At 29.3% G+C, this 26,819-nt stretch overlaps 1 protein-coding gene and 1 long non-coding RNA gene across 5 annotated transcripts; one reads left to right on the top strand and one right to left on the bottom strand.

Moving 5' to 3' along the window:
• The first annotated feature begins 5,534 nt into the window (after positions 1–5,534).
• LOC100792122 (protein DETOXIFICATION 21) lies at positions 5,535–10,099 on the top strand. The gene is made up of 8 exons (XM_003520856.5): positions 5,535–5,983; positions 6,944–7,485; positions 8,062–8,148; positions 8,282–8,338; positions 8,442–8,680; positions 9,090–9,208; positions 9,296–9,382; positions 9,888–10,099. The coding sequence occupies exons 1-8, from the start codon at positions 5,720–5,722 to the stop codon at positions 9,975–9,977; spliced, it is 1,485 nt and encodes a 494-aa protein (XP_003520904.1). The 5' UTR covers positions 5,535–5,719; the 3' UTR covers positions 9,978–10,099.
• A 122-nt stretch (positions 10,100–10,221) lies between these two features.
• LOC106798279 (uncharacterized) lies at positions 10,222–15,573 on the bottom strand. Of its 4 annotated transcripts, XR_005890852.1 has the most exons (7): positions 15,411–15,573; positions 15,154–15,261; positions 14,512–14,578; positions 13,704–13,828; positions 13,451–13,583; positions 12,273–12,384; positions 10,222–10,779 (listed from the first exon to the last, which is right to left on the bottom strand). It is a non-coding gene; the product is annotated as an uncharacterized lncRNA (long non-coding RNA). The 4 variants fall into 4 exon arrangements; XR_005890851.1 differs by lacking the exon at positions 10,222–10,779 and having other exon boundaries at positions 12,182–12,384; XR_005890850.1 differs by lacking the exons at positions 13,451–13,583; positions 13,704–13,828; positions 14,512–14,578; positions 15,154–15,261; positions 15,411–15,573 and adding exons at positions 12,896–12,969; positions 13,041–13,438.
• Positions 15,574–26,819: the final 11,246 nt, after the last annotated feature.

The following is a 26,819-nucleotide window of genomic DNA, read 5'->3' as shown; positions in this document are numbered from 1 at the left end:
AGCCTTCGTACTCCAATGATAACTAGACGACACGAAGCATTAATGTGAGAATATAATGAATGTTTTTCAGTGTTCCATGTTTTTCAGCTTTGGCTTGGTCTTAATTTGTTTATCTGATAGCATCGTGATGCAGAATTCCTGGGACTAATTTGTTTGTTTCTCACTAACTTATACAGTTGCTGATGATAGTGTCAAGACTTTGGATATAAAAATTTCTTCATAGCCAAGAACAAAACCAGGAAATTTTATTAGGGGGGAGAATTTTTGCCACTAATAATGATCTAAAATTTAGTTTAATAATATAAAAGTAAATATAACAGTAAATCATAATTAATTATTGACTTAATTTGTTTACCTGTTACCAATTTTATATGTTTGTGGTGAAATTTTTGAAGTCTGTGACATATGAATAGGAAATTAAAAGCAAATCATAAATCTAAATTATATAACGTATATATATGAATATAAATTGAAATAAATTGAAATTAATTTTTTTTTTTTGCTTTTGATTGAAACATTGCAATTCTATAATGTATAGGAAAAGAAATAAAATAATTTATAAAACCAATTAAAAGCATTCTAAATTTAAAGAAAACACGTTTTTTTATATCTACAAAATTATCTAAAAACAATTAAATTCTAAAATAAAACAAATATTTATATATTTGATTTTTTTATCAGTAACTATTGTTATAAACAAAATTTATAAAATAAAATAAGGAAGGCTCACTACAAATACCAATAAGAAAAAAGAAAACAAATTGCTTAATTATTTTTCTGTACTTTTGGTCACCGGAAACAGCCTCTTTGCATTGCATACATTATTCCTCCCCCATACCTTCGCATAGCGAAGAACCTGTGGGCAATGGGGTACAAAGTGAAGTGAACTTTTGGTCACTTAATATGTTTTGATTTTTTTTACTAGATATAAAATAAATAAAAGTGTACCGATACTAACATTTTCTAAAGGTATAGAGCTGTAAGTGGGGGCAAAAGTGGAAATGTAGAAGGAGGCAAATATAATAACTTATATTTTATTGTATATTATAACATTTTATTAATTGGCTAGGGGGGTGACTGCCCCTATTTCATGGTATCTAGTTTCGTCCCTGTTTATAGCAGAAAAGATACAAAAATAAAATAATTTTTTTTCACAAATTAAAATTAATTAATTAATAAATAAGTTAAAATCATTTGAAAAAAATAAAATAAAAAGTTTCTACAGATTAAATTAACTTATGTATACGCTACAACTGATTCAGTATAAAAATTTCATTTATTAAAAAATTATTTTATTTTACCTTTTTAATTCCTCATTATTAAGTATGTTCATCAATTCATATGAAATAGTTTTAACTTAAGTAATAATTTCAAGTTCGAAGAGAATACATATGGTCTAAATTATAAAAAAATCTTATATTTTTTATAAATATTATGGAAAAACTTATGCAACATGATCTTAATCTTATATATACTTAAACTTACTTATTTTTAATATTTTTAATTTTCATAGTTAAGTTTTAAAATTTAAAAATAGTCTTTATTGTTGTTTAACGATGACGTGATACGTACCTCACTATATCTTGACACTTGTTATTCTGAAATAAGACATCATAGCATGTCATATTATTTGTTAACAGTGATATATATATATATATATATATATATATATATATATATATATATATATATATATATATATATATATATATATAAAACAAAGGAATAATCAATTACCAATAGGATCATTAATCAATTACCAATAGGATCATTATTTCTTCGTAGTTACTCCTTCTACGTATTCTTCTATTATTAATTGCATATTACATTGGTGTTTTTCTTTAAAATCAGGGAATTAGTGCTAATATCGCATTTGTTCATTGATAAGAACTCCTAAGTTGAAGCATTGCGATCACAGAAAAGATGCGCTGTGGTATTTTTTAAAACTGAGGGGGGTCTTTATTGAATGTTTTGAGTTTTGGCAAATATAAATATTGTTAAATAAATTTTTCAACTTATTAGTTACGCATAATTTATCTATTAAATAATTTTATTATAACTTAATATTATTGAATTTTCCTAAATAATTTTTATTTTTTAAAAAAATGTTATTGAACCACAATATATAATAACTTAAATAGTTTTATCTTTTGTACGTGTTCCGGAATAGTTTATCATCTGTAACCACATTTTAAAATTTCTTTAATGGTATTATATACTCCTTAATAGCTTGTTTATTTATGAAATAATAATAATAAAATGATCAAAATTATATTGTTATATTTGGATTTTTGCATGTGTAGCCATTATTATGTTTCATTAGTTCATTGCAAAATAAAAAGAGATTATGATTTTCTACCTTTTGATTAATTCATATTGTTTATAATATTTACAATATCAAATAAAAAAATAATCTCTTTTTTACTATATGTAGTAGTTTGATAATATTAATTGATAATAATTATATATTTAATGTTTTAAAATTATAAGAGTTTATAAAAGAACCATTTACTAGCATAAACTCTTCGGTTAGAGTAAATTTAAAAAATAAAAAATTTTAAAAACAATATTTTATTAAAATAAACAACAATTTATGATATTAATTAAATATCGATTCTATATATCTTTAACGTTTAACGTTATGAATTATGAGAATTTGATGACTAATCATTTATTAATTAACGTGTTAAGTTTTAATAAAGTATAAAAAAAAGATTTTTTTTTATAATAAGATTTAAAGATATGTTTTTCATAATATGGTCACTTGGGATATATAAGATAAACTTGATAGTGATAAAGGGTGAAGGGATGGAGAGATTCGTGTGGATTTGAATATTTTTATTAATAAAAACTATCAAACAAACCATTAATATTTTTCAATAAAAGATAATACAGAAACTATGAGAATCATGAAGAGAGTTCTGATAATTTGTTCTTAACATGCTCTTTTATCAAATTTGTCTTCTCCTGGGAATCTAGTGAAGAGTGTATGTCTAACACTTATAGTAAACAAATGCAGGATGTTTTTGTGGCCTCTGTTGTCACAATGCGGTTTGGTTCTCTGGACCCTCAATGTTTATGCAATTTCATTATTGCTGCACTGTCAATCTTACGTAATCTTTCTGCTGCTACGTACTATGTTAAATTCCTTTGCTGAATTTTCCATGTGCAGTCCTTTTATGTCAGAGGCCACGTTCAAAAACTGAAATATATAATGCATATAATTTTTGGATATCTGTATAATATTTTTTAGTCAACTACAAATAACAATATTATATCAATAACATTATCATACTTTTTTTTTACAGTTGTAACATTATCATACTTCAATAACTGAAATATGCAAAGACAACATAATTTTATAATACCAAATGTTTAAAAGATATAATGTTAAAATATATAAGTTATTGTTAGTTTAGTTTTATAACATATATCATTTATTTAATAATAATGATATATATAGGGAATGCTAATATCCATTCTATTTGATGTGCATTAACATTCAAAACAAAAAAAAAAATTAGACTAAAAAATCATTATCTTTTTTATTGTTAGTTTAAATTGACTTTTTTATGAAATAGAAGCTTTCTTTTAAAAAGTTTCTTTTTGATGTGATATATCATAATGTACAATAAAAAATTAACCCTGACACAACATAAAGATTATCTAATGAGTTTTATTTTTAAATAATATTTTTTTATATATATGATCAATAAAGAATCAAGCTCTAATATTTTTTTTAAAATATACTAGAAGTATAGCTGAATATTTTTTTTTTGTAATTTTTAACATTTTTTAACAATTCAAGCACACTATGTTAAAATTAAAAAAAATTATAAAATTTATGACATGAATCAAAAGAACATGTACCTAAAAATATTATTGAATATTCTTCCTAATTGTTTAACAAAACATACACTCTCCCCATCCCCGTCTGATTATAATGGTAGTATAAGAGAGAAAAAATATCCTAAAATAATTGTCATATTAATTTCAATGTAACATTAATTAATTTTTTTACTTATATTTCTTATAATATTAACAATGGGTAATAAAATCTATAAATAAATTAGTAAAGATGTAAGATTAATTTTATAAAATTATTATTATTTTACATTTATTCTATAAATACCGAAGGAGTATTACTATGTATCGTTTTAAAAAAAATACTGTAGTTTTTTAGAATAAAAAAATACTGTATTAAATAAGTCAAATATGTCTAAATAAAAGATTGTATTAAATGTAAACTCTTATTTATTGTGATAAATGAAAACTGTAAATTTGAATTATATATCAATCAAAATTATAAAAAAAAGTAGATATATGCATGACTTTTTAAAGAATTATGTGATCTTAATTAAATTTTATTTTGACCAGCTATATCTCGTATTTATAATTTTCATTGCTTATGATAGTACTATAAACAGAAATTCTTACTTATAAACCTCGTTTACATACTTGATTATAAAATTCACTAAAATTAAATATTTTGATAAACTAAATGCACGAATCCCATTCACGATTAAACTAATTTTAAAAACTACTAGAAAGAAGTATAAATTATTCTCATAAGTTTTCGAAAGATCCTATACTTTTGTCCATTTTGAATCAAATAACTATATTCTATAAAGCATTCGTGTTTTAACCCACGTCATGATTTGTACTAAACTTTTTGGTATTATCAATTAAGTTTCACAGCAAAAGTTGTTTTCCATTTTTAATAGTTAAAAAAGAAGTCGTTTCCTTCTTTACCAATTAGATCGAAGTGGTGGCCAAAACGAATAGTTATATCGAGAAGACGCCGAAAATTAAGATACCACAACATGCTATATTGCTATTCACACCAACATTGGTTTCCCTGTTTCCTTTTTTTAACTGTTTCGATGTTGTTCACTTAATTTAAGTTAATATTTAATTTTATTAATATTTAATTTTATAATTCAATTTAAAACAGTGTAATTTTCAAAAAAATAATACAATAAAAAATTAAAAAAATCAGATCTTATTCACACCTAAGCCGCCACTCCTACCAAAAACCTCATCCGTGATGTCACTCACTCATGTTTCTCCCTTCGCCAGCAAAATTTTCTACTTACACGACAAAATTGTTAAATCATTTGAAAGTTGGAACCCACAATAACCACACGCATGTTATTAATAAATATTACAAGTTTAAATATAGGCTTAAATTCACTATTTATTCAATAATATTATAAATTGTGCTTTTTTTGTCCTTCAAATAATAATGTGATAACTTAATACATATGTTAAGATGAAACTGATGATATCAAAATTTATCTTTGTTCTGTTAATATATTATTGATATCATCGTTAGGATCTCACACTAACAATTTTTATTAAAATAATAAGAACAAACTATTGATCATATAAATTTATAAAAAAAAGTGAGAATCAAATGTATAATATTTTAAAAAAATAATACCAAAAGTGCACTGTCCCACTGAAACTATAGAAGCAAAAATGAATTTGTAAGCCTTATAAGAACATCATTACTACTATAACAAATTTGATAGTAATATGGCAAGAAAATCATGTTATATTGACCATAGATTCGGTGTTCCAGGTGGGTCAGCAAATCAAACAGAACAACAACTTGAACTTGAATATATATAATGGTTCAACTCTTTGTTTATTTTAAACAAACGCCATTCTCTCTTTCTCTCTTTGACCAATCCCAAACCCAAAACAAAAAATAAAAATGGAGGGGGATCTGAAGCAGAAGCTGTTGAGAAGAAGAAAGGAAGAGGAAGAAGAAGAAGAAGAAGAGTTATCATTGGCCAAGAGGGTGTGGAATGAGAGCAAGGTTATGTGGATAGTGGCGGCACCAGCCATATTCACAAGGTTTTCCACCTTTGGAATCAGTGTTATAAGCCAAGCTTTTGTTGGCCATATTGGTTCTAAGGAATTGGCCGCTTATGCTCTCGTTTTCACCGTTCTCATTAGGTTCGCCAATGGTGTTCTGGTACTTTTTTCTTCACCAAAAACCTTGCTATTTTTTTTTATTTTTTTTATATAAAAAAAGTGGAACAAACTACGCCGCATGTGTAGTATTGTATCATGTTTTGACTGTTTTCTTGTGTTGCTGTCTCACTATGTTTGGTTTGGTGTCTCGTAACTTGACGAATCAAGGTTCGAATTCCTATTGAGAGAGTTGTTCTCGTTTAGTTTGATTATGTCTCAAACAGGGTTCTCTTGAAAAAGAAAAATACATGAAAGAAATAGAGGTTACTCCTCTGTTTCATCAATTAAAAATTAAATTTTTTCGTTTAACAAAATCTTTTGGTGTTGTAGGTTGGATTGTTGCGATTGGTTGAACTTGGGTTATATGAACACATGGATTGTAACATCTGAAGTTTGTGAACATATGCTATAACAAATACATTTAGTGTTTGATTGTAACATGAATTATAACAAAAAAAATTCGAATTTCTGTTCAGAGAGGTGTCTACGTTTAGTGTTTGATTATGTCTCAAACAGGATTCTCTTAAAAAAAATACATGTTGGGGGAAAAAGAAAAACATGTTATTCTGATTTTTTTATTTTTAAATTTAAACCTAGGTTGTTGTTCTGTGTTTTCTGTATTGTGACTCAAAGATACTGAGATTGCTCCTCTGTTTCATGAATTACAAATTAAATATTTTTGTTCTTTTTTAATTTGTTAATCAGATGAAGATTTTTTGGTAGGTTATATGAGAAACATGGATTATAACATCTGAAGTTTGTGAACATAGGCTATCACTGTATTTAAAATTACGTTACTTAGTGGGTGTGTGTATTTTTTCATTTATTTGATTTTTACTTAACCTGTGTATGGTTTGGATGAAACTGTATCAGTGTTGTGTTACAGTTGCAATTACAAATTTTACAATATGATGCCTATGATAATGACTAAAATTTATTGTTTGTAAAATGGAAATTGCAGTTAGGAATGGCGAGTGCGTTGTCAACACTTTGTGGACAAGCATATGGGGCAAAAGAATATGGCATGATGGGAGTGTATCTTCAAAGATCATGGATAGTTTTGTTCTTAACTGCAGTCTGTCTTCTTCCTGTGTTCATCTTCACAAGCCCCATTTTGTTGCTCTTGGGCCAAGATGAGAGCATAGCACAAGTGGCAGGAAACATTGCTCTTTGGTCAATCCCTGTCATGTTTGCTTTCATTGTCTCGTTCACTTGCCAGACGTTCCTGCAATCTCAAAGCAAGAACATCATCATTGCGTTCTTGGCGGCTTTTTCGATAGTCATTCACGTGTTTCTCTCCTGGCTTTTGACAATGAAGTTCAAGTTTGGGATTCCTGGTGCTATGATTTCAGCAGGCTTGGCATACTGGATTCCTAATATTGGTCAACTCATATTTGTCACATGTGGTTGGTGCTCTGATACATGGAAAGGTTTCACATTTTTGGCATTCAAAGACCTCTGGCCTGTTGTCAAGATGTCCCTTTCAGCTGGTGCCATGTTATGGTGAGTTTTCTTCTCAAGTAGGCTCAGTTCTTTGCAAATTCTATGATTGTTGGTCTTGAGTAGACCCGGATTCTTCCTATTAATAATAATAATTCATGTTTTGACTTAAACAATAAAAATAAAAAAAAGTAGACCCGGATTCCCTTCAGTCGGGGAATTAACATTGGGTCAACATCAGATGACTCATATTTTATCTCGCAAGTCTGACTTAAAAGTTAAAATACACATCCAAAATTTGAACAATTCGATCTTCATCAAATGGTTTCAATTTACTTTTGTGTGAATGCCTGATAGCATAGAATCCATTTCCATTTTGAGTGTCAATCTTGATGTTTTATCATAAATCATTTTTACTAGCAAATTATGCCTCATTATTCAAAAGACATTACTTATTCTCTTTAACTTTTCTCCTTTCCCTTTGATGTGACCTTATTCACTGAGAGTGTAAAAGGGTGTGAGAAAAAGATTTCAATGAAACACTTTTTTCTTAGAGAATCTAGATTGTTACTATGTTATTTATCGTGAACAAAAATTGTTACATGTCTTTCTAACTTGAAGCTGTTTTATATTTTACAGTCTTGAGCTCTGGTACAACACAATATTGGTTCTTTTGACGGGTAACATGAAAAACGCGGAGGTTGAAATTGATGCTCTATCCATATGGTAATCCTTCTGCACTAGAACATTTTTCACTAAAATTTAAATGTGTTATGTTATTGGTTGTATTAGTTTGATGTAAATAGGAGTTTTTTTTTTTTCTCTTGCACTGCTAATGGTGAAATTTTACTATTTACAGTCTCAACATCAATGGATGGGAAATGATGATATCACTTGGTTTCATGGCTGCAGCAAGGTAATGTCACTGTTTGTTTCACCAAGCTCAACCTTCCATTTTGTTTTGTTTTTCATCTGTTGTAAGTTTACCCTGAAAACTTGACTTTAACTTTATTTTGCAGTGTTCGAGTGGCAAATGAACTTGGAAGAGGAAGTGCCAAAGCTGCAAAGTTCTCTATTATTGTGTCAGTGCTCACATCATTGGCCATCGGATTCCTTCTGTTCATATTCTTCTTATTTTTTAGAGAAAGACTTGCATATATATTTACCTCAAATAAAGAGGTGGCCTTTGCTGTTGGGGATTTGTCACCTTTGTTGTCGGTCTCTATATTACTGAACAGTGTTCAACCTGTACTCTCAGGTATTATTTGCACCATTTGCTCCCTCTTGAATTGATTTAAGATTTGAATCCTTGTTCTTATATTACTAAAGCAAATTAGTACATGTTTGGATTAAAGTTTACTCAAACTTAAGTTTGCAAAAGTATCTCAAGTCTTGTTTCCCAAAAACTTGGTTTCCAGACAAAATTTTACTCTCAAACATACTTTTGGGGGTAACTTAACATAAAATGATTTTACTCTTAAACATACTTTTCAATCCATTCCAACGGAAATCAAAACATGCCCTGAATATGTCAAATGCCTTAAACTTACAACAGTGATATGTTGAATGTGTCATTTTCCAATGTCTACATAGACTTCTGAAATGAGATTATGTGATTTTCCAATGTGTATATATACTTATGAAATGAGATTGTGTGATTTCAACAGGAGTGGCTATAGGAGCAGGGTGGCAAAGCATTGTAGCATATGTGAATATGGGGTGTTATTATGCCATAGGTATTCCTGTAGGTATTGTACTTGGTAACGTTCTGGATTTGCAAGTCAAGGTACACTTTCACCTATTCTGTTGCTTTTAAATTGCAGACCATCTTTATGCTGCTTCCTGTATTGAACAAACTTTTTCACTTTTGTAGGGAATCTGGATTGGAATGTTGTTTGGAACGTTGATTCAAACTATAGTGCTAATTGTAATCACCTACAAAACTAATTGGGACGAGCAGGTATGCATTTAACATAAGGGCTAAGGATAGTATAGGAAAATAAGATAAAAAAACTTACAGAAATAGCTTCTAATTTCCACAAGTTCTTTTGAGGTTATTTCAATAAACATTTTGGTTCAACTTTTCAAAATAAGCCCTTTCTAACTTATTTCAATAAGTGTTCTGGTTAAATTTACAGCATAAGCTCTCTTGTGATGAGATCTTATTGAATAAACACTTGATTTTGTTTACCCAAACACTGCTTAAAACATCACTTATAAATTAAAATTAACTTATCCACTTTGACTCTTAAGAAGTGTTAACTTCTCTAAAAGTAAATTAATTTCAGCTCATGAGAAAAGTTTGATGCATTTTATTTTCTTATTTTTTCTGTAAGTACTTTTTGACATGTTTAATTTATCCATACTGATCCTTATTTACTGTCAGATTGTTTCTAATTAACTACATTCTCTTGCATAATAATTATAATTATCTTTACTGAACATGATCATATCATGCTGTGCAGGTTACCATTGCTCAGAAGCGTATTAGCAGGTGGTCGAAGGTGGACAGTCCTGATCATGAAAATGAAGTAGAAAGAAAAAACGTTAGCTAATTAGTTTCAGTGTCATCATCTATGTACTATGTTGTGATACAGCAAAAAAGTAGATAGCAATTGTACGTCATTTTTTTGGTGAAGAAATGGTTATTTATTGATCATAAAGTCTTCAATCAAAAGTAGTGGACTTCTTTCTTACTTTTGAATTTTTCAATAGAGACATTACTTTTGCTCGTACTCGATTGACCTACTCGGTTAATGGATCTTTACGTGCAAGGCATTATTAATGTTACATGTTCTTAATTCTCAACTTTAACATTTTGTAATTAGTGTGGTAAGGATGGTAGTTAGTACTCATAAGGATAGATCAGAAAAAATGTCCAGAAAACTAGATGGTAGGAAACTATATAATACCAGAAATTAATGCAGTTGTAGATTTATTGTATATAAATAGTAACAAGCATGTTTCTAATAATTAACAACAATCCAACTATATATATAACTAAATATGTGGTAGATATAAACATTTAATATAACAATCACACCGGCCGTATAGCTCTCAATGTTGATATTAAATCAAATTGATGATATTAATTTGACAACAAAATGGATCTTGACAAGATATCAGCTACTTGAAGATCATTGAAAATGCAACGGAAAGAGATTACTTCTTGTTGAATAGCACCCGTTACTAGCAAGGGCCACATGAAGGGAGAATTTACTTCCTGCACCTCCTAAAGGACAAAAGTATCTCTTCTTCACTGACACTCTCGATGCCGGAGAAGCTTTGCTCCACCGCCGCCGCCGCGTCTGCGGGCTACGGATGCAAAATGCCCAATGACTTCAAGAACCGCCCAGTCTGAGAACTCAATGACAACAAAACAGTCCGCATTCAGAGGTCAAGAACTTGACAAAGGTAGGTGTTAAACACGACAACATTTTGGTAACCCTTTTTTGGAATAATATTTTTTTTAACATTTTGGAAAAGTGTTTTGGGAATTGAAATTTTATCATTAATAGAAAGCCCTTTCCAAAATGGTAAAATTGCAAATCCAAAAACATCTTTTCAAAATGTTAAAAAAATTTAACTATTATGGAATTATGTTTTTAACATTCCAAAAACTAGTTAGTTATCGGTGGGTCATTTCGCTATATATATTCTTTGTTTTAGTATTGAAATTGTGCTTAGATTAGAAAGTTAATTTTTTTTCTTGAATATTTGAAAAATGAGAATTTGAGATAAATTAATAATTGAAATTAATAATACAAAGTAGAATAGACCTTAGTTGGAGTATATTAAAGTTTTAATGAATGTAGAAATGACAATAATTTGAACACAAATGTGTAATTTAAGTTTAGTTATTATTATATTTTATTGTTTACAACCTTATAATATATAATCAAAAGTACATTGAAATACAACAAAAGTTACATAACTTAATCATGAAAACACCAATCAAACCATTGATGATACTTGGTCTAAAACTTTAGCTCAATAAACACAACTAACAATAAAGAAAATTACTTAAGTCATGAAACACATTGTGAGGATAATATAAAATATTAGATGTAAAGTATGCATATTTATATTTCTGAATCTCAGTGGTAGTAAAAGAACATTATTCTATACAGATAAACTGTAGCATTAAATGTATAATATAATTATTGTAAGTGTGTAAAACTCAATAATTGATAATCAAAGCTAATAAGATTGAGATATGTAATATATTTTATAAAACAATATTGTCAATTTAATTTGGATGATATTTATGGTTACTCATGTTTTAAAATTTTATAAACAATAAAATACATAATTTTTGTCTAATTTTAAATTTAAAACTAATTTTGAATATGATTAAATTGAATGTCATAAAACTATAATCTTAGACCATTTAAAATTAATTTTAAATATAATTAAATTGTCATTGTAAACTGTAGTAGACAATATATATTTATAGAAAAAAGAATCTTTGACAGGGAGAACAAATAATTTTCTGTATTCGAATCACATGAAAATATTGTTTACTTGAGTTATAACTCTACATGGATTCCTACCAAAAGTTAAAAAAGCAGCTCAAGTCGTTGTACCTAGCAATAGCATATCCTTCATCGAAGAAAAAAAATAGCAAAAACTATTGCACTTTACCCATGATATTATATATAAATAAACTTGGTATTTAATCGTTATAGAACATGTTCAATCATTTTGTTAGCTAAAGACTTACATATAGTTTGAGTGTGTCTATTAAAATTCTTCTCTATGATATAATAATAACAATAATTCATAGTAGTAACAGAAAAGGAGGAATCACTTAATGAAAATCAAACTTTTCTAGGTATGTGCAGCCTGACCTTTGGATGATAACATTGGCTGCTTAACACCCAACTCTTCAATCATTCTGAGGCATTCTTCAATGGGCTTGCTTAACCAATTGTTAAAGAAATCCTCCCACAAAAGCATCTCCTGCAAACACAAAAGAATATAAGTAATAACATTATCAATTTTTTAAGTTTTCACAAACATTTAGAATAGACAAAATCAGAATCTAGCTTGCCACTATCATCAAGATGCAATATCTATGTATTGGTTGCATGACTATGATTTAGTATTCAAAGCATTTTATGAGTACACTAATTGCCCATAAACTTAACTGCACATATAAATTTAACGTTTAAATACTAAAAGCAATACCTGCTCCATTTGTATCAACTAATTTGTCTTTAGGTAATAGTATCACAGGGTACAATTTTATTTTTCCATCCTCAACAACACAAACAGGATTCTGCACCTTGAGTGATAACAATAATCCTTTTATGTTTTTTTTTATGCTTTTGGCAACTAAGAAATTTTCAAAGCTATTTCCTCAACGTCATCAGTTTGCTCAATAGGACAATAGGAAAAGAGTCAAAATACATGACAAATTAAAACTTAAAACAAAAATTGCAAGCCTTCAGACCTACTAATTAATGATTACCTTCCAACCTTGAGCTTTAGAAAATGTTCTTGCTTCGGTCTCATTTCCAAAAATGTAGTCCATATATTTGAATCCTAGAATGATTATTATTAAGATCAATATGTAAAATCTTCTTTCTTTGAATTTAACAAAGAAAGATCCTTACGACAAAACTTTGTCCAGTGTATCCTTGAAGAACTAACAAATAAATGGAGCAGAAAGGTTCATCATGAAGATTTGCATATAGGAATAGAATACTTAATCTGCAAAATGCTACATATTGGTCATGTTTCTTTAAAATATACTATAGTACGGGAGGGAAAAATACACACCAAGTTTTCTCCTTATATCATATTGTAAATCCTTTCAACCACTCAATCACTCAATTATTTCCAAATAACTACAATGAAGTCACCTGTTGACAGACCTCCAATAAAAACTCCCATTTCAATATGAAAATTACAATAATAACATTACTAGATGTGGTTGTTTTTCCTGAGATAATGACGTCATCTCATCAATTCACAAAAACAAACAATGATAAACATCCATGTAAAAACAAATCAAGAAAATTACCATGTTAGATGTGAAGGCTAAATAACTGGTTGCATGTATCCACCCAATTTTTCGAGTACATTGCCACTTTGAAATGTCAAATGAAGCTAAAGCTTGTGCTTGTTCTTAATGTTGACGTGGTCTTTGAATCACACTTACGAATATAAATAAATCAGTAATTTAGAATTTTAATTTTTTCTTTAATATAAAAAAGATATGTACTTAAAAATATTGGCAAAATGCATATCCTTATCATGAAAGTAATAATACGAACTTGATTACACCAATCTTCAGGTTTTGCATGTTTCTCTAATTGCTCTGCCTTCATATATTGCTCTACAGTTTTTTGCTATGGGGCTGCCAAAAAAATAATCCAAACTTCTACAACCTCTTCCATACCTAAGCTTCAAAGAAAACAAAACAAAATAACTGAGAAATAAAACACAGATAATAGAGTCCAAAAATCATACATCATTCTAAACAAAGTGAAAAGATACTTGGACACTTCCTTTCTTCTTCCATTCTTCCTTTCTAGAAAACCCGCAAAGCAAAAAGATATAGATATTAAGCACAAAAAAATCAGACACATTTTAAATGACCATATTCTGAATGTAGTGTGATAGTGAGTATGCACTTAATGTTATGTCAATATTTACAAAACCAACCAATAAAGCTTGCCAATGAAAATTTCAAAGTTCATTTGGGCATTTGATCAAACACATAACTTGCAACTCATAAATCAGTCCAAAACGAATAAAAAATCACAATATCATTTAAACAAAATGTACAAAGACTCGTATAACTTTATCCAGATTTAATCTTCATACCAAACAAAACACATGTAGAATTATATATTGAGCATAATAAATAAAGAACATGTATGGAAGATTTCTGAAGAACAAAATACAAACACAAAGTGTAGCCACACTCAACTAAGAAAGTGAAAAAAATGTAACAAAATGAAGAGCATGTGTTGTTTGCATCTATAAACTATAACATCTATAATATATATTGATCAGTCAAATACCTTTTTTGGCACATCTATAAACACATGTAACAGAGAAAGGGATCGAGAAGCTTACCTACATGATGTAGGAGGATCCTTCTACAAATCCTTGAGCTCCTTCAAGTGAAGAGTAGTTCATCTTCCTGCATTATGTAATAATTTGAAAAATGTGATTCCCAAAGCTATATGCAAATGAATCGCCCCTAAAGTAGATAACTCAAGTGAAAAGTAAGATCAGACATTTCCATAATTCCAAGAGCTTTCTAACAAAAATAGTTGTCTTAATATCAAAACTTGAAAACCTAAAAATGAAATACCATCTAAGATACTATCCAAAATCAAGTCCAAATGACTATGAAATTAATCTTGTAACATTATCATTATGAGTTGTCTGATACTCCTGAATAATTTTAGTGAGATGCTATAATGACTAAAGATTTTTTTATATCAGCTAAAATTTTTAACCTTTCGCAACTGCAGTGTCTAAATAAAAAATCAAATAACATGAAACATGTATCAATCTAGTATGATTGAAATCATCTTACTTTCTGTGACTATGTACTCAAACCAAAGTATGAAACTTTAAGGACACCGTTTGAGTCTAGAAGATTGCAAAATACATTGAAGATAACTATATGATAATTAAAACCTGATTAGTCCTATCAATCAAATTTGAAAGTTATGGTATCGGGGAAAAAAGATTAAGGAAGTTGAAAACCTTCAAATCTCTGTGATACACGCCTCTACTATGGCAGTAATCAACAACATTAATAAGTTGTTGGAAATAATTTCTTGCTACATCTTCTTTAAGTTTCCCATTTGCTGCCTATAAATCAAAGAAGCAATCCAAGAATTGTATGTACTCAGATGCAAGATTGTCCGTATAGAATATTGATAAAACTAAATAAAAAGACTAATATGTAGTGTAAGAGGAATATATTTTATGTGTGTAATAGAAATGTAAATTAGACTTACTATTTTGTCAAATAGTTCTCCCCTATCCACAAACTTCAGAACAATGTAAATCTTTGTTTTGCTTGCCAACACCTATCCTTTAATAGAGGACATATATTGATTGAAAATAGTGAATGCAATGAATTCAAAGAATAATAAATCATAAGTTACATTATATCCATAATTTGTCGCTAATATGTAATCTAGGCTTATATAATCTAGGTTTATTTAAACTGGTTGGTCTTATTGATATAATGACCCCAACTAAACCTATAGATTAGCTCAGGAATTACACCAAGGAACTACTACATTATCATGACTATTGCTAAGTGATACCAAGACTCTTAGAGATAGAGACTACATGATCAGTTGATCCTAGGTTCAAATCCCAACGGCAGCCAAGCTACACTATCTACACTTAGGCCTCCCTTAAAGGTTGGATCAAGTCAAAAAGCATAATATCATTTTAATTTTTACCATTTTGTCATATAGACCTCTATGTTTTAGCTATAGGATCCAAATTTAATTTAATGAGGGGAAGTCAAAAACTAATCAAGTATATATTTATTCAGATTGAACCAATTTTTTCTTTCAAAAATTGTAGTAGCTTGAATTTAGAAAGAAAAAAAGGTAAAAACTTTTCAAAACTCACATAGACTAGAAATCCTAGCATTCACTCCCATCATCACAACAAAGTTTTACGACTGAATTAAAGAACCTTAAGCTAGAACCTACATAATAATAATAGCAATTATTAAAAAAAATCACACAATTTAAAACAAATATGCCCATAATACGTTACAAAATTGAACTTTAATTACAACAATGCGTACCTACCTCATAGTCATTTCTAGAAAAGAAAAATCTTTCATAAGCTACCGAATGTTATATGTATATATAAACTATCCATTGTGTGTAACATAAACCTTCAAGAATAATTATTTAGTCTCATGAGAAGTAATTGATTTCTAATTTAATACCATTTATCTTATACCAAGACTGAACAATGCATAATAAAAAATTTGTTGAATATGTAGGAATAACTTAAAATGAAAAAACAACAATAAAGAAAATAAAATAAAAATTTAAACTTGCTAAGGAACTAACCCAAGACTTTCGAAGAAATGTACTATTTTACCAAAAACAATTCAAAGATTAAAGCTGGACATTTAGGCAAATTCTTCCCATTAGAAGTATTGATAGCTTTCACTTGAATTTCATCCAATTGCTCTAACCTTGATTCCTTGACACTTAACCCACATAAATAGAAACTCATAATTTGTGACAATAGCAACATTTGTTGCATCCTTCATAAAAAGGAAATTTCACATTAAAACCATCATGCCTTGATTCTTCTAGAAATCATAATGAAATTTGGGAGAGGCATTTTATCAAACACCTCATAAGTAAAACAAATTTCAACATTTCTTCAACATTTCATCAATGGTGTTCAACAATATCCATATGCTGAGATGGTGTATGGGAGCTCGCAAATTTTTTGGTCTGTCAATTAATGGTCATTGTTGCTTTTGTAACCCAAGACTTGCTAGAAATCATAATAAAATTTGGGTGACACATTTTGTCAAACACCTCATAAGAAAAACAAATTTCAATAATTTTAAGTAGAATTTGCTTTTATGATATAAGAAGCAAAAGCAAGACTAAAAACCACTAGCAAAAATTTGGAATGTATATCAACTAAAAAGTCCATATCTAACGAGAAGAAAGAAACAATAAAATACAAATATTTCGAACTTAATCTGTCACATTGAAATACCTGTTAGTGCGGTGCAGTGGTGGTGGTGCAGCAATGCTATTTGGTGGTGGTCGGAGTTTGGTCACAGTAGATGAAGGGTGGAGAAGATGGTTCTGGTTGGAGATGAAGTGGTGCGGCAGCGATGGTGCAACAACACTGATTAATGTGCAAGGTCAGTGGAGAATATTTTCAAAATGAGGGTAAAATTTTGCTTAAAATTATGGGTTTTTTTTTATCATTCTGCACCTTCTCTCTCCAATATTTGCTTGAAATACACTACTTTAGGAATTAATTTCCAAACTACACCACTTTCAACAGCGTTCACGGAAGTCGGGTTCTGGCACCCCGACTTCCCTTCTTCCTTTTTTTTATAAAAAAGTTTATATATTATTAAAATTAAATATTATATTATATAAAATTATTTTTAATTAATTTGAAAATTATTTATTTATTAAATTAATTTATGTAATATTATTTTATAATTTAATTTTGTTATTAAGAAAATGATATTATTAAATTTAAGTATTTTTGCTATATTATTTAAATTATTTAAGATATTTTTTGGGTGAATATATGTTTTAAAATCTGAATTTTGTATAATAATATATTTATTTTAGTAAATATTTATTTTGTATAATAATCTGAATTTTAAAAACCTAAAATTGTGCATACATGTTCGACAATATTCATTTGTTGAGATGGTGTATGGGATAGAGGATTTTGAAATTCAAAAAGCTGTAAAAGATAGGATTGACAAAAATGGCCTCTAATTGGACAAGTGCCAATTTTTTTGCTGGTCCAATATTGTTTGCTTATAGTAAAAGTAGAAAAGTAGAAGAGTTTCCAAAATGCTGCTAACATAATTCCAGAAAACCCTTTTCTAGGATATTGTCGTGTTTGACTTCCATTTAAAATAAAATAATTATAATGTACTGAAATATGAAATAAATCGCTCTATGTTAACTAAAACAAAATAAATTAAAATAATATTATAAAATGAAGAAATTAATTAAGAAAAATAATTTATTTAGCTTGTGTTCACAAGTTTATTATTAAAGGAGTGAGCAGATGACATGTTATATAAGCATCCATAAACAATAATTGTCATTAGTGTAACATCTTTTGCATGTTACAAATTAAAGTCGCACTAGAATACCCTATCATTACCATCTAACCTTTTGCAGGATTTTGCATCATAATGTCCCAAGTTTTTTTTTATTTTTTATAATAACGATAATGAAGATCAAATTTTAAGTATCTATGTATTTTATTTCAACCTCCACAACTAGACTAACCTTAATGGATACCTTAAAGCATTCACTTACAAACTTCAGCCTTTTTTAAGGTGCATGTAACTCTTGTATCATACCAAATTAACTTTATTAGGACAATGTCATACATTAAACAATTTTATAGAAATACTTCACAAGTAAGCTATTTCACGTCCCGTTTCTACATCAGTCCACTAAGAACCGAAGTAGACAATATGCAATGACATCTTTTAAATTAAAACTAAGAATGTCACGTTGGTTCTATGTGAACCGATGTAAAATGGCATATAGTCAGCTCTTTCAGCAAATCAAGGGGGTGACTGCGTCTGCCCTAAGCGTGGTTCCGTCCCAGATGCTGTATGTGTGCGTGAGACAGTGAGAGAAAGGAACAGAATTGCATCTGTTACGTGAGAGAAATATGTGAATGGCTGTGTGACTTGTGATGGCTGTGTGACTTGTGAATGCATGCATGATTGAGAGAGGGAATCACGGAACGAAGTATGGACGGTAGTTATGAATGAGATTGATGAGGTGTGAGAAAGAAAGAAAAATGATAAAACCGTTTTACTCTATCTCCTCCAAAATTTGACACAAAATATTTCCAAAATATATTTTATACTACAAAATATATTATTTTTTATCAAAAAAATTAAATTAAAATTTGTATAAAATCATTACATAAATATATTTATTATATAATTTTATATTGTTCCGCTGTTTCAATAATCTTACCAACCACTTGTAATTTGATAAAATAATTTTTTAACTTTTAATTATTAACTAATTTTCTAAATTTCAACTAACTTTTCAATTTTTAGTTAGTTTTATCAAACATAACTAAAAAAATAATTTATCTCTTCTTGAAGATTCTATACAATATTTTTTTTAACAAGGTTATCTTCATATCAAAAAATCATGAGATTAAATCTAGAGGTAAAGATCATCAAATTAATTAAGTTTTATTTCTTTCAATAATTTTTCTTTTTACGTGATCATAGAATCAAATTCACGTCATCATCATATTTGAGAAATTCGATTATCTATAAATCATAGTGACACTTTGTCACATAAACTTTTAAAGAAGGCCCTCTTTTTACAGAACATTTTTTATAATTAATTTTATAATAGATCTGAAAGATTAAAATTTGAGGAAATATATAGAGATTCTACCTAAAAACCAAAAATCTTAATTATTATGATTAAAAAAATTGTGACTTCAATTCTGAAAACCTGTTGGGCAAGTGGGTATGTACCGCGGTGACGAAGGTTCTACGGGCTACAGTACTTTGGGAGAGTTTATTGGAGGAAGCTGCGAGATATATAGTCATAAAAAATCTACCTATAACGGTAAATAGAGTACCATAAATAGGGTTAACAGTACTTGTGATTTATTGTGTTTGTTAGTTATTTTATTTTAATATATTAAAATTTTAAAGTTTTATTTTAGTTTTTTATGTTTTTAAAATATATTGTTCTGATTTTTTTTAATTTTTTGTTAAAAATATTAGTGTTATGTTAACTTTGAATTTTAAAAAAGGATTAAAATGATATATTTTGAAAACATAAAAAATTAAAATAAAATTTTTAAAATTTAATGTCACATTAAAATAACTATAAAATATAATGAAGTGACATTAAATCTTTTAAAATAATTAACTTTATACAATGACAGTAATAACTATCTTTATTTTTTTTTAATAAACAATTAAAAAATTTATCATTCCCTCCCATGTCTTTCAGGTCTAACAAGGTAAAAAATATATGCATATCAAATCACGTTAACATATATTTTCATTGGAATCATCCATAATTCTTATACTTCTTATTGAAAAATGAAAACTTTTGATACAATTATTTTATTGAAAATAAAAGCACTGAGAGATTGGAGCAATAGTTCTCTCTTGGATGGAAGACAAAAACCTTAAGTTGCCAACTAATATAAATTTGAATGAGGAAGTTACAATGTGACTTTGCGAGGTCTCTAAACAAGACTTTCACTATCGCACACGGTTGGATCGGGTCAAATAAGTAATGATTTTTCATTTGACATCTACAATCGGACTAGATGGAGACAAGTGACACAAAGAGGGGTGACGATGAGATGATTGTTGTTGCAAAGTGAGGAGACAATTCCAACCTCGTAAGGAAGCTGTGGTGAAGACGAAAATAGAGATATGACAACAATCTTTTTGATCGACGACAAGAGATACAACGATTGAAGGAGAAGACCTCCTTATCTATTGTGACTGAGAAGAAATTAAAACACTAATGTTTCTAACGAAAATTAAAAAAAAAACCAAAATTATACATTTTGAAAATATAAAGAACAATAATAAATTTTTTAAAATATAACGTATCAGTATAAAATAATGGTGAAACATAATACATCAAAAATAATGTCAAAAAATTTAAAAATTAATTGAAAAGTTAACATAAGGATAATGTTTCTAAAAAAATAAAATAAAATATTAAAAATTTAATGTATCAAATAAAAATAATTATATAATATAATGAAAAAAATAATATAAAGCCAATGAATACGTTATTTAATCACGTGAAACTCCTACGGAAACTGTCACTATCACCAGCCTTGCTTTTCCCTTTCCAAAAGAAAGAGGTACTATTATGAGTGTGATCACTTATCACAAATAAGTAAACTGTCAAAGTAGTAGGTTTAGCCACGTGATACACGGGCTATTTATTTTAAATAACTTTTATATAATAACAAATATAAAAATATATTTGATTACTTACCTACTGAAATTTTTTCTAGAATATAAAAAAAATTACTAAAATATACGACCCTTTCAGAGCGTAAATTCAGGTTGGAGGAGTCAAATTTACATTGATTTTTTAAAAAAATTGTAATTTTGTATTGAGAATCCAAGTCCCCCAAGCCCGAATTCCCAACATGTTTTTTTTAAATTTTTTATAGAAATATATATAAATAAAGGAAAATGATAAAATTGGAGAAAATTATTGTATAATTTTTTAGTTACGATGTATATATTTTTTAGCTAAATTTATGTGTCATTGACAATTTTGTTTTGTTATGTAAATTAATTAAAAAAAATGAGAAAATTAGTTAGTAGTATTAAAACAAATTAAAAAACACAATCAATAAATAATTGATACATATTTCTTATATAATAGACTTATAATTACAAAGTGCGGTACTTGAGATGATAGACCAGAATAATGAAATACACTAAAAAATACAATTGTAATGTAAATATGACGAAGCTAACAATAATTTGAAAGATGTTGTGCAGGAGACATATCTTCTTCCATTTCGGTTACTGGTTTATTAAAAATAACTAAAATTTATATTGGACAGAATCATTTTCAATAGTTGAATTGTACTAACACCTTTAGCACGTCTTCGTCGTTTTTCAATTCTGTAATCCACTGCCACTCCATCTAATAAATAAAAATTATTAATTTAATTGATACTATGCTAATAATATAATAATGAATTTGAGACTCATATTACCCCGTAACCAACGGATACGATGGTGTCCAATTAACTCTTGTTGTAATGCAGGGCATGCAATACCAAGCCCAAGATTGCAACAATGATGCATAGCCACCCATGGTTTTGGCATCAGGGTCAGTGGCCCTACACATTCCTCTGTACAATGTTACCAGACAAGCAGAGCCCCAACTATACCGCCTGACTCGGTCGAGATCAGCCAAGACAGTGAGACACATTAAATGAACCCGATTTCCCGTCTTATCTGGCATTAAAACCAATTAGCCGCTAAATGTAAGCTCTACAGTGTGCTTCTAATTGTTGTTGTGTCAGTTCCGAGGAAACCGACAACCACTTAATGGTAGAGCCTACTATTGCTTCTCGCTTTGGCGGAACAACACCCAAATATTGTTCATACATTTCCTCCAAATCATAGTAGGTTGCACCAGTGATTGGCCTACCGTCGACCCTTATGCCAAGCTGTAGTGCTACATCCTCCAGCATAATTGTACATTCTCCAACAGGAAGATGAAAAGTGTGCGTCTTTGGTCTACATCGATCAACAAGTGCAGTCACTAGATGATGATCAATTTTGAAGAGGCATAATTTTGCCACATCAGCAAACCCAGTATGAACAAGCAATGACTTAATTAAAGGATGAGGAGCGGGCATCAAATGACAATAGGAATGATTATTGGTGGTTGTCCCTATAAAACAAAAGTTACATTTTTTTAATTTTCATGACAAGAAAAAGTTATAATATCATCTAATTGGTACTTACCATGTTTTGTATCTTTGAAGCTCAGTGACAATCTTGTTTCCATAACAATGTTGTTGCCTCCATTCTCACTTAACACAATCAAACGATTCAAAATTTAGTTGTTGATATTCAGAAAGAGCATGTGAATGAAATAAGCTGCTTGCGAACATATTTATAGGTGGAAAAAATCTGCGAGTGCACTGTTCACGACATTGTTCATTGTCCTGTTCAAAAACTGTCGATGCACTGTTCATGACACTGTTCACGCAATTTCGACCGTAAAAATTGTTGATGCATTGTTCATGACCTGGTGGACGCAATCTAGATTGTTAAAATTATCGGTGCGATGACAACCATTGGATCTATCCCTAGCCATGACATTGTAAATAGGTCTCCAAATGTATTCTTCTACACACAGAAAATACTTTACAATTGAAGTTCCAAATCACTCTGAGTCTCCAACCCAAATCACTCTGAGTCTCGAAACCAAATTACTCTCAGTCTTGAAACCAAATCACTCACAGTCTGCAAACCAAATCACTCTCAGTCTCCAATCCAAATCACTCTTAGTCACCATGGCAAGCAGAAACAAAAACGTCCTTGCCGTAGTCTACTACGATGCCTATGTAGCCGTCTGTGACGAGAGCGTTGAGTTTAAGGGCGGAAACAATATACTTGTTTCAATAAGGAGAGGCATGACCTTCAATGTGTGAATGCATGTGTATAAAGGTTTTGATGATGCCAAGATGTAAGCAATACAAAATTACTTCAAGTCAAAATTCAAGATCAAGAAAACGAGATCAAGAGAAAGATAAGACTTAATTTATTTTTGTTAAAAGAATCTCTTATTGATTAAAAATGTTTGGCCTCAAAAACATGATTTTCAAATGATTATAAAATGTTTTTGAAAATTTTTTATCATTGCTAAAATAAGTGTTTTTCCACTGGTAATCGATTACCAGATACTATAATCGATTACCAGAGACACATTGTAAATTGGTTTTTCAAAAAGAAGTTTAAAAATTTGAATTTTGAATATTGTAATCGATTACCCATTAACTGTAATCGATTACCAGTAACAAAATTTTTAAAATTCAAATTGAAAATTCATGACCCCTCAATGTATAATTGTATAATCGATTACCTAGAAGCTGTAATCGATTACCAGTAAAAAAATTTTGAAAAATATTCTGAAAAGTCACATCTCTTGAAAAGTTTTTGAAAAGCCCCAAAGACCTATAAATATGTGACTTGCCTATGAAAATCTTTAGATTTTTTCAGAACCTTATTGTCTTATTCTCTCATAAACAAATCATATGACCAAACACTTGCAAATCAATTGAGTATTCTTCTAAGATCTTCAACTTGTATCATCTTCTCTAAAAGAGAGAAAAACTTATGTATTTTTTGAAAAGAATTGTTCTGATCAAGAGACCGTTTGTCTCTTGAATTGAGAGAATTCTAAACACAAGGGAGATGAATCCTTAGGTTGTTCAAAAGTTGTAAAAGGGTTTTACGAAGATAGTGAAAATCTTAAGTAGGTTTCTTGATGACTGGACGTAGGCACGAGAAGTGACCGAATCAGGATAAAAAGAGTTTGCATTTCTCTCTTCCTTATCTTGGTTATTTTTATCTCGCTTATTTTTATCTTGCATGCTTGAAGAATATTGTTGAAATAGTTTGCATCTTAATCTTCATCTTCTATATTCTGAACATAATAGATTTAAAAAGGAAATTATAACTTGATTAATTAGGAGTATTTTAAAACTTAATTCACCCTCTCTTAAGTTATTGAGGCCACTTGATCAACACAATGTCTTGAAAACAAAAATCCAACCTAAGATGGGCCTAAATTGAGGTCAAACCATAATTGCAGTCATTTATCGATACCCTATTTTTGCTGGTCTGACATGTTCAATTACCAGATTGTTACCATCAGTGACAATGAGGATATTGATGACATGTTCGATGTCTATAACCGCACTCAATACTTGAGTGGCTTTTAGTTTCTCGTACAATAAGAACAATAATCTTCTTCTACCGCCAATGTCAAAACAACTATTCAATCACCATAAGTTCATGAAACACCATACACTGACTACTATACTCAAACCTACCATGAAGGCTTATCCTCTTACACACCAAACCCATACACGACCACAAATGATTATTATGTCCCTCATTTTGAAACCCACCGAATTCGATACCCACATTACTTCATACACACAATTGCTTAGTGAATTGTCAAACTACTGTGAGACGACTCCCCAACTAAATGAGCCCTCCCAACTAAATGCCGACCCAACTATTGATATCCATGTTGCTCAGTCTGAAAGCAACAAAATGTCACATGACTATCATGCTCAAAATAGGTTGCCAGATGAAGTAGTTGGTGACTTCAGTGACGACGAAGATGAAATTTTGGCGAACAACAACAACAACAACGACAACGATGATAATGATATATAGTTCCTTTTCCAGCAAACATCAACTGAAAATGTGTATCGTCCATATCCAAATAGTGCTAATGCTAGTGACAACCAAGTGCTTGACAACCTCAACTATAGGTATTTTTGGACCAACAACAACAATCTGACTCACACGATGACGAGTTGTATGTTGGTTAGCGATTCTGTCAATTGGAGGACCTGAAACACGCCATAAAAATGTGGCACATTAAGAACCATGCAACTTTTAAATCCAAGAGGTGTGCCAAGGATACATGGGTCTTATGTTGCCCAACTGAAGGGTGCTAGTGGAAACTTAGAGCGTCTGAAAGAAAAAATCTAGAAATTTGGGAAATTAAAATGATAAAAGGGCTTCACACATGCGTCATGCCAACCATTTCACAAGATCACAATAAGATTGATTTGAAACTTATAGGCACATCAATATACGTTAATCGCTGCATATAAGCACACATGCTTTATGATATGTGATGGTGTATCCAAGGACACATGCTCGAGGACCTCACACATGTGTCATGCCCATTGTCATTGCTGCATGTAAGTACATCAATATAGATTACTTCGAATACGTTAGTCCAGTGTACACATTGGATTACGTGTCAAGTGTCTACAAAATCCCATTAGGAGGCATGCGTCATCATGATTATTGACCACCATATGAAGGACCACAATTATGTGTCAATCCAGTCATGAGGAGAAACAAAACCGATCAACCAAAATCTACAAGAATTCGAACATATATGGACGAGAGAGAAAGAGGTCAACCAAAACGATGTTCCATCTGCAGGCTAGTTGGTCATTCAAAAAATAAGTGCCCCCACCGTCCCGGAAGTTCAAGTCAAACACATTAATTTTTTTTCACTATCAATGTATTTCATTTCACATCATTCATAAATTAATAAAACATTCTTCAACTGTACAATTTTCACTTCATAATATTTACACTATAATATTTTTAACTAATTTTATTTAACTTCATAATTTTCTCCAATTTTATTATTTTTCTTTATCTATATATATTTCTAAAAAAATTTAAAAAAATTTAAAAAAAATGAAAAAAAAACCATGTTGAGAATTCGAATTTGAGGATCCAAATTTTCAACACAAAATTTCAAATTTTTTTTAATAGTGTAAATTTGAGTTCTTCCAACCTGAATTTACATTATCAATAGTAAAGTTATATATTGAGATAAATAATGAGAAATGTTGTATATTTTGGTATTTTTTTGTATATTCTGGAAAAAATTTCCTTAGCTACTTGCTTTAATGTGTTTTAAGTCAGCTCTGCTAAGGTACGAATTGACATTAACAAAAAATCTCTATTATTTTCCGTATATAACAACAACTTTATCAAAATTATTTTCATAGAGATTAAATTGTAATTTTTTTACGGAAACTAAAACAAAAAATGATGTCAAACGTAAGAATAAAAAAAATAGTTTAATATTAAAAGTGCATAAAAATGACTCCTAAATTGTATTTAAAAAGTATGGTAAGGTGCACTCAAGTTTTCATTTGAAGTAAATGTAATGGGTGCAACTTTGTTTTTACTTTGATTCCTATGGTCCATATTTTTTCATATGATTTCAGAATACTCTCAATTTTCTTTTTATGTATATTACTCCTAAATTTTATTTAAAAGATATGGTAAGGTGTGGCTGATTTTTCATAGGAAGTATATGCATTGCCGGTGGTCCAATTTT

Source organism: Glycine max, chromosome 3 (genome assembly GCF_000004515.6).
Source record: "Glycine max cultivar Williams 82 chromosome 3, Glycine_max_v4.0, whole genome shotgun sequence".
In the NCBI taxonomy this organism is placed as follows: domain Eukaryota; kingdom Viridiplantae; phylum Streptophyta; class Magnoliopsida; order Fabales; family Fabaceae; genus Glycine; species Glycine max.
Note: the sequence above shows the minus strand (reverse complement) of the source record. Positions and strands in the feature narration are given on the sequence as shown.